General features: G+C 38.3%; 1 protein-coding gene across 1 annotated transcript; it reads right to left on the reverse strand.

The window, feature by feature from the left end:
* Nucleotides 1-1,097: 1,097 nt before the first annotated feature.
* Nucleotides 1,098-7,654, reverse strand: Jhbp16 (Juvenile hormone binding protein 16). The gene is made up of 4 exons (XM_076431842.1): nt 7,307-7,654; nt 5,238-5,500; nt 4,848-4,959; nt 1,098-4,769 (listed from the first exon to the last, which is right to left on the reverse strand). Exons 1-4 carry the CDS (start codon nt 7,371-7,373, stop codon nt 4,474-4,476), a joined length of 738 nt encoding a protein of 245 aa, XP_076287957.1. The 5' UTR covers nt 7,374-7,654; the 3' UTR covers nt 1,098-4,473.
* Between the last annotated feature and the right edge of the window lie 1,818 nt (nt 7,655-9,472).

Genomic DNA, 9,472 nt, shown 5'->3' on the forward strand with positions numbered 1-9,472 from the left:
TTAATTGTTGAAGTTATAAAGATGCGTCCATTAGAAATTATTGAATACATTTCCTTATTCAAGCACGTATGTTGATTAAAATGGTGAGAGATTCAGTCTTGTATTTTTTAATTGTTGAGATGATAAAGTTGCTTTAGCGTCCGTGAGGACAATAATGTATTCAATGAGCTCATCGATCTTTTCAAGTCCTCCTGTAAATTTAGAATTGACTGAGGGAATAAAAGTCGAGTGCTCCTTAGGCAAATAAAACTACACATAAAATGGAGGTGTTGCATATTTATGAGAATATCACGTAGGGAGATGTCGAAGAACAAGGCTCTTCCTGTTTTAAAATTATTCCTGTTTTTATGCTGGTCCACCGAAATGTAAAAACACATGTTATAAAATGTATCCTCTACAGTTTTTACAGAATTAGAAAGAACATTGGCTCGTTAAAAGAAATGTTTAATTATATTTGTTAATTAATTTGTGATTGATGTTCAATTATTGTACAGAGAGCGGATTGTTGCACGGTGATAGATTCTCAGCTAGGCCGGTTCTGTACGATTTCGATCGCGAAAGAAAGTCGCGGGCGAATTGCGATCGAGTTTGGGAAAGTCAGCCGCGAAAATAATGAACGGGTAGGTATCGTGTTCTACGCGCCGACTTGATGTAATCCATTTAGAAGCCACGGGAACAGAGGAAAAAAGAAATTTATAGCCATAGTTCGTGACGGGTTCGAGTACTGACTCTGTTCGAGCTCTTTGCGCTTTCTAACGAAATGACAAGAACGCTGGTGCCCACTGACCTCTATAACGATACTGAAAATTATATGAAGTCCACAGTGACTGGAAAGTTTCTTCGTCGGCCACGAAAGAAATCGACGATGGACTGTCGAAAAATTTCCACGCCCAATTGTCTCATCTTCGTTCACAATAAAATTCGTCTGGCAGCCAGATTCGATCCTTTTTTTTCAATGCATGATTTTAATGCATTAATTTTATGTATTTTTGGCAAAAATGAGTGGGTATAATTTAAAATAGTAAAAACGTTAAAAGAATTTAAAAATACAGTCTTAAGTATTAAGAAAGGAAATAAATTTCTATTTCACTGCAGTTTGTTGCAATTCAGGTAGAAAATCTTTATTTTGCGTAATTATTGACATATTGCATTGATTGACTTTGAATTAAAATTTATTGGAAGGTAAAATAATCAACCTCAATTCAAATTGAAGATGGGGCCTTTGTACCTCAAAATTAAACAAACCCGTAGACTATAATAGTTGCGGATCGTTATACATTTGTATAAATGCACACAATTTTTGGATAGCGTTGTACAACTCCACCATTTTGTGCTTGTATGTAGTAAAAATTAGATGAAAATTAGATATGAAACATTAAGCAACATTTCAGCCTTGTTTCCTAAAAGAATCTTTATTTTCCCAGACAGAGAAAAATGTTAGACTTACGCCATTTTATTAGAGGGTTGCGCGCCCCTTCAACTCTAAAATATGTAAATGTAAATATGTATATGTAAATATATAAAACGCATATTAAATAAATATGTAAATAATATATAAATAAACGCATATTAAATACGCACAGTTCAATTTAACAAATTGTTTATTCTTGTACTATTATTTTGCACAAAATGGGGTGACGGTTCAAACATAGACAATTTCTTGCGAATCGAAACTCAGTGTTCAGACTGGACTGCGAATTTTTCTGCATTTATGAAGAAATTAGCTGGGTGCAATATAAAACAATGAAATATTAGAAAATTCTAACAAGAAACGTGGAACAGAACATTTTTATTTTGCAGTAAGATTCGCAGTGCAGCTCAGACAGTTCTTGGATCCACTGTATGTGTCCTTTGGTGGGTTCATGTCGTCCTTCGTAATACTCGATAATCGGCAATAAAAATTTGACACGGGTAGATCGAAAGTAAGCGGACGTCATCGGTGTACGTCAGAGACGCAGGACGGGCCCAGCAAAGAATGTTAAGCACCGTTAATCAGCGCAGTAGCTGGTCCCGATCACGATCGATTTTGGTCGTGATTGAACGTTATGACGGATATTGAACGGTTAATACTCCCATTGACAACGTGTTATACGTAAAACGCACGGGTACAGAATACTCAAGATATTTGGTAATACTTTATTCGTCCTTTGTCGTACGACAAACTTAACACTAAACCTACCGAGCATCAAAAGTGACTGGTGTGTATGGTATTATAGAAATAACAAGATTAAATTTGTGTTTATATTTTGTACGATTTTTACTATAACATATACTGGAGTCAAAAAATATAGTTAGGAGCAAAACTGATCACACATACTTTAAATCAGAATAACTTTTTTATGAATGGACCAAACGACTTCAATTTCTCTGTAAGGCTAGAAGAGTTAGTAAATGACGTCTGAAAAATATGTTGAAAAAATGCATTTCGTCGGAATTGTGACAAACAATAGTAAAAATTGATGTTTACGACTTTTTTAGCTGGTTCTGAAAATTTCATTGAAATTGGTTAATTGATTTACGAATTATAAACGATCAAAAGTTGTAAAAATCAATTTCTACTATTGTTTTTCACAATTCCGACCAAATGCATTTTTCCAACATATATTTTAGACGTCATTTACTAAACTAATTCTTCAATCCTTACAGAGAAATTGAAATCGCTTTGTTAACTGCTAGGGTTATTTCTTGCTCCTAACTGTATATTTAATAAATTCCCATGAAAACAGCTTTACAATCTCAATAATTATCAAATAAAAAATCTAAAATGGGACCTCTCGTGGTAGATTTAGTGTTAAGGTAGTAGACTCGTTTCCAGGATTGCAAGGGTGCGTGATTCGCCTTCTTATTCCTCGAGTTTGAGAAAACGCTAGATAAAAGGTCGATCTAGAACGCTATCTCCATCAAGAGTCTTATTTTTTTGTTTACAAGGCGTAAATTGCATTATTCGGCAGCATGTACAATGAAAATAGCTACATCCGCAGTTGTATGCTTCCGAATAATGCAAATTACGCCTCGTAAACGAAAAAATAGGACTTTTGAGGTAGATAGCGCCGTAGATCAGCGGTTTCCAACCTGGGAGGCGCCAAATTTTTTGTAATAAAGTTATTATTATTTAAAAACGCGTATATATTATTATATGTATTAAAAGATAGGCAGGCGCGGAAAACAAATTTTTTTTAGGGAGGCGTAGTAGCATAAAGGTTGGAAACCGCTGCCCTAGATCGATCTTTTATCTAGTATTTTTAACTACTGAAAAGCCGTGTTTGTATTATCGAGAAATGAGAAGGCGAATCCAGCACCCTTGCAATCCTGTAAAAAGGAGTCTACCCCTTGAAACGCAAAATGTTTTTCGCACTCGCAGTAATTCGAACAGCATGTACAATCGATCAGACTCGATTTACACGTGTTCACCTGTGTTTGTTAAATTGGAACAACAATACCTGTACAAAGTGTTCGCTCGTTCATGTCAGAGCGGTCGGACTGTTGCTATAAATCTTTTCGATCGATAAGAGTGAAACGATGCACTGATGTTGATACACCATGCTCGTACACCATGAGAATGCGAGGTCAGAGACCGCGCGCTTCTCAAGGCAAGCAGCTATCTCAAGAGGAGAAGAAATCATGCTGTTCTCCTCTGGTTGCAGCGCACTGATTGTCTCTACCTAAATGTTCCGCGAAAATGCCAGATAGAGAAACATTCTTCGCGTGTTCCTTCTACAACATTAGAGAGACATTCTTCGTGTGTTCCTTCTACAAGATTAGAGAGACATTCTTCGTGTGTTCCTTCTACAAGATTTTCGAATGCCACGGAAATCGTTTCTTTTATTTTTCCAGTCTCCCGAGGCGCTATATTTTCCGCAGAGAAAAGCTGGCGTGGGATTTCTAAATCATACTTTACAATATGTACATTACACTGCTCGAGACTTCGATTTTGATTATTTTTCGTGAGATGATGGTATATGGATCCCTAATTATGTATGCAAAATATTGCGTGCAATAACTCAATCGTTTTAAAGATATAAACAATTAGAGTTGTAGTTTTCGAAGTTCAATTAGCCGTGTAAGCAGGTTGCGTGAAAGTTCAATTGTTTATATCTTCAACACTATTGAGTAACTACACCTCATATTTTGCATACACAATTAGAGAGCCATATACCATCGTCTCACACAAAAATTATCAAAATCGAAGTCGGACTCTTCGGGTCCATCCCCTGTAAAATCGTACAACTCCGGCTTACTTAGATCAAGACTTTACTGTAGTTGATATAACTAGACAGCGCATCTTCGTGCAAAATAAAAATTCTCTACTTGATTTGCATAGAATTGGAGTGAAATAGAAATTTATTTTCTTTCATTCTTCTAATGTTTTTACTGTTTTAAATTGAACGTGCTCGTTTTTGTCGTAAATGCTTCAAATCCGCTGTCTATTAATAATTAACTTAAATTACACGAGAGGAGTCTGTTGCGGGAATCTCAACTTTCGCTGGGCTTCGCTTTGATGATTTTGTCGAAGGGGAAATGGCGGAACGCGGTCCCGAATATCTCGGTGAAGGCGGTAGAGACGAGTTCATTAATCAGTCGCCGGGTTATCACGAATCCCGGTTGCCAAGTGCCATTTATTATTTTGTCGAGGACGGTCTCCAGTATCTGATGACCGGACAGCAAGTTTGTGACGTGCAGCTTCAAGTCTCGTATCGTTTGCACGTCCACGTTCACTTGGATCTTCTGACCGGGTCTCCTGCTGATGGTAGTGGTTTGAACAAGGTCGTCTGAAACGAGCAGATTCTGAGAAGAGTGGTCGCCGAGACAAACTATTTTTCTTTCATTTAATGATATCGTTTACTTACAAAGAGTCAACGTGAATTTTCCCTTGTTCGCGACGGAGGTCGTGAAAACGTTCGCGTTGAACTCGTACGAACCCGCCAGAAATTTTTCGGGGAAACTCTGAGTGTAGACCACCTGAAATTGAAAGGTGAATGCAATTAACGCACCGCAGCATCCAAGTGAAAGTTACTATTATAGTGAAACGGTTTGCTACAGGAGCAACAAAGTAGCTATCCAAGGACAGCATCTGCACCGAAGCAATTAGCGAAACTGTTGCCTCGAAATTGTTATTGGATTGAGAATGCGAGAGAGAGAGAGAGAGAGAGAGAGAAACAAGGTCAAGATTAAAATAAAAAAATTTTATGACAGTTAAAAGGCAATATGAAGTGATCGGAGGAGGATGAAGAGTTTACCTTGTGATGTGGCAGGTCACTGACGAACTTCGTCACTTTACTAGCGGCCCATCCGCTCTCGGTAACGTTCCTCAGCGTCAAAGTGAAACCGAAATTCTGCATTCCCCGTTTAACCGACACCTCCCTGGCGAAGAACGGGTCGAATGGAGCCACATTGTACGTGGAGAGTCCGGTTTTGAAGTATGGCCGGATCGCATTCAACGCTTCGCGTATACACGCGTCAAAGCCTGGCACATTTGGATGGCAATCTTTGAAGTGGTCCTCTGAAAGCGGAGAAACTTTCTTTATTTTGATCGGACGCTCACAGAAACCTATCTACAGTTCCATTCCAACTGAATATGCTTTTATCCCGGAAATCCTATGGAATCAATAACACAGAAATAAGCCAGCCGTTGATTTTTCTTAGTATGCATTTATAGTGGAGCAGCGAGGTGAGCTGTGCGGTGAAAAAAAAGAAAAACAATGAAAATACATATGTACTTTTTCATTAGTATGTGTCGAAATGTTGTCACGAATGTTGGTTTCTTTTCACCGCGCCGCTATCATGGATGCTCGCCGCTCCACTATAAATGCACCCTCAGAATTTGTGAGACCTTGTGAAAATCTTCATCACGAGTGTGATTCGTTAAAATACGGCAAAGGGTTAATGTAGATATATCATACTTTTAAGAAAGTATAATAAAAAGAAAGGAAAAGTTGGCCTTTTGCAAAAGCTGGTGTTCGCATCCGAAACTATTGATTTCTCAGCGACCAACGACAAGAAGGACTAGAATTTCTCTGCTCGACGTTATCATTAAATTGGACCGGCCATGCTTCGTTCTAAGGTACAAACACGGCCATTTCCAGTGAAACGGGAAACAGGTTTCCTTCTTCGGACATAAAACGTAATGTCCTAGTTCGATGGCGTCAAGGTCGTAAATAAGCGATAGCAATTTTCCCGTGCGCAATCATTACACGTAGCACGCGAATGAGACAGCAAGTAAAACGAGGTACACGACGAGGTGAAAGTGGCAATTCTAATTACCGAAATTCGAATTGAATCGAGCACATATTCGCTCGATTCAATCGAAATTCCCACACAACTTTCCACGTTCGCGCTAACCAAGTGCTTCACAATCAGTTCACTGTCCGTGAGAATTTCCCGGTTGCATAAAATTATGCAACAGAAAATTCTGTTACGTTCCTCGCGCAATGTTCTCCCCCGACAAAGCGAATATTATGTCACGGAGATGACGCGTGAACTATCGTCGAGGCCGATCAAACGGTATTGAACCTTTTCGATCGCGATGTTTGAAGAACCTAATTCAATTATTCGGATCAGTTTCAAGGCGTACATAAACGTTAATGTCCCCGACGCAACATAAATGGCTCAAATGGGATAAAAAAAAATTAGTCGTGACTACACTGGAGATTTTATGACAAAAATAGCGGGGCAAAATTACAAACAATAGAAACGTTATTCTGAACTCACGGAAATTATTAAAGAAATGCAACACGTGTTAACGGCCCAAGGCAAAAAAAATGGCTCAAATGGACAGAAATGCTTCATTATTAAAAAATTGCTTCGTGATTAGACTGCGGATTTTATGGCAAAAATGGTAAAATTTCCGATAATAGAACTGAGAAGAATTGAACTCATGAAAATAATCAAAGAAACAAAATTTCTACAGGGTCCCTGTGACTGGAAATGAATAGAGAAAATTTTTAAGCAATTTCTTTTTACCTGGAATCCTTCTAACCAACTTTGAAAATGTCCCTCGCCCACAGAGAACGTCCAAACATCTCAAATCGAATCGGGAAATCACAGCTATCAGGAAGTTGATTGGACGCTGCTAAATCCCACGATCTTCGAACTCGTGAAATGGCTCAAATTTTATGCCAAAAATGGCAAAACTTCAAATAATAGAACTCGGAAGAATTAAACTCACGAAAATGATCTTTTCAGTGAATCTCGAGTATCTCGAATTGGCGATTGAATCGGGAAATCGAAGCTACCAGGAAGTCGATTGGGTGCGAATGAATGCCACGTGAGGTTCGAATGGATACGGCCACGTGTTTGGTTTTCTTACCGAAATCACCGGCGGAGGATGCGGCGAGGATGGCCAGGACCACGAGGACACCGCAGATCGGTCGCATCTTGGACAGCGATCGATAATGACACGGCGCACACGCGTTTCGTTCCTCGTTGCGGAACACGAGGCGCAATTCCAGCAACCGGGTGAACACGCGAACGATGCGTACGCTTTCACTCTCGACGGCACATCTGAGAGAAGGGTTAGACCCGCAGCCCGTTCCTGCACCAAGATTTTCGGACGATCTTACATAATTCCCCGTAGAAACACCGGGGACATGAACACAATCATGCGGTGACCGATCCTACACTGACACCGTATGCAATCGAACCGGACTGAAATCGGTGGGACTATTCATGTACCACCTAACTGCGGTTCTGTTGGTCTATTCTATCTAGCCCGGCCATTTTTACTCCTTCTCGAGAATTTAACCTCGGCCACCGCATTTCACCTAGGATAGCCGCTCAAGGACTGTCGCGTGAAATGGCAGACACGAAACATTTCAGATAAAGAGTTAATTTAACACGTTGCTGAAATTATTCCGGTCTTCAAGGTTGCAACAAATCATCGTATACCCGATGATTGAGAAAGGAGTTTGGTGATAGGAAACTTTAAATTTTATCATACCATCCGATTCGACGTTGCTGCGAATTATCGGGTTAGTTAGTTTTGATTATAGAGCCCACAACTTCTAACAATCAAGAACCCTTGGAACCCTTTGAGATTAAGATGGAGTGGGGTAAGTCCGCCCTAGTTTCTGCAAAGTTGGACTTTAAACTGATGTATTTTCAGTCTGGTATGTAACAACTTAACATTCTTGGTATCAAACTCTTGCCACAGTTATTACTCATGAATTAGTATTATGTAGGATTCTAATTTTGCTTGAAAATTATCATTTTGATAGGATATTGTACAAAGTGTCAACTAGGACGCACTTGCCTCGAAAAGTCCGTCTCTGAGAGTTAAAAGTGTGCTTTCGAACCTTGTTTCAAGTGCTACGGGGCAAGAAAAGTATGATTAACAAGCCTGCTTTAAAATGCTTCTTATTGCCTTAAATTATATTGTTTAGTTTTATAGTTATCCATTTTTAAGCAAACAAGTACTTTTATGCTGAAATATGAAAGGGGATACAGTGATATTAAAACAAAGTTTAAAAATGCTTTCGAATCTTGTTTCAAGAGTGCTACGGGGCAAGAAAAGAATTATTATCAAGCCTGCTACAAAATGCTTTTTATTGCATTAAATATATTGTTTAGTTTTAGCCATACAGTACGCACACTTACCCCCACCGTGATAGTACGCACTTGCTCCGTGTAGTAATATTAACGGGGCAAGTGCATCTTAGTGTTTTTCTCAATAAATATAAAAAAAATACAATAAAGAGGGTTTGTTTAATGTAAACCTACATCAATATTTGTTGTACTTACCTAAAATAACAACACAGAATATAATAATAACTTGTAAACTATTGCACGTTCAGGGTCACCTCAAAGTTGTACGTGTAAACCTTTATTCTTGGGCGACATCTATGTAGAATAGTTCATACTAACTTATACTACATTAATAAATACAAGCTAGTTTTTCGTTCATATTATAATAAAAATAACCAATTAACGGACTTAACCCACTCCACCTTATACATAAATATTATATGTGGACAGTCGATTTTCCGAATTTAAAAACACAGTTATATTATTTTCAACTCACTGAACGTGTTAAGGAAGAAAATCAATGTCCATGTCGCTCCGGTTTGCTGATATTCAAGTGAAAAACATGTTAATTTTGCATAAAGATCCTCTGACTAATTATTAGATATTTTTGTATACAAATTTTACGAAAGTGGTACCAAATAAAATTCTATTTTCACTGGTAATAGCATTCATAGATCCGAAATAAATAAAAATCGTACTAAATAAGTTGAATTTAATACTCCAGCATTTTTTTTTAATTTTTATAATGCATAAAGGTTGAAGAAAAATGATGCCACTGTGTTTGTTCGAAGGGACAAGCCGCATTTGGGCAAGATGATCGTTGATTTTTATTGATTCTTGCCTGTAAACGTTTGACCGAGGCTAATTTCCATATCGAGGTCTTTCGATCTTCATATTTACGTAATTGCTGGATTTCTCCTGGCGCCTTATGATGCTCGTTAGCGCCGTCTGC

Source organism: Lasioglossum baleicum, chromosome 10 (genome assembly GCF_051020765.1).
Source record: "Lasioglossum baleicum chromosome 10, iyLasBale1, whole genome shotgun sequence".
NCBI classification, from domain to species: Eukaryota; Metazoa; Arthropoda; class Insecta; order Hymenoptera; family Halictidae; genus Lasioglossum; species Lasioglossum baleicum.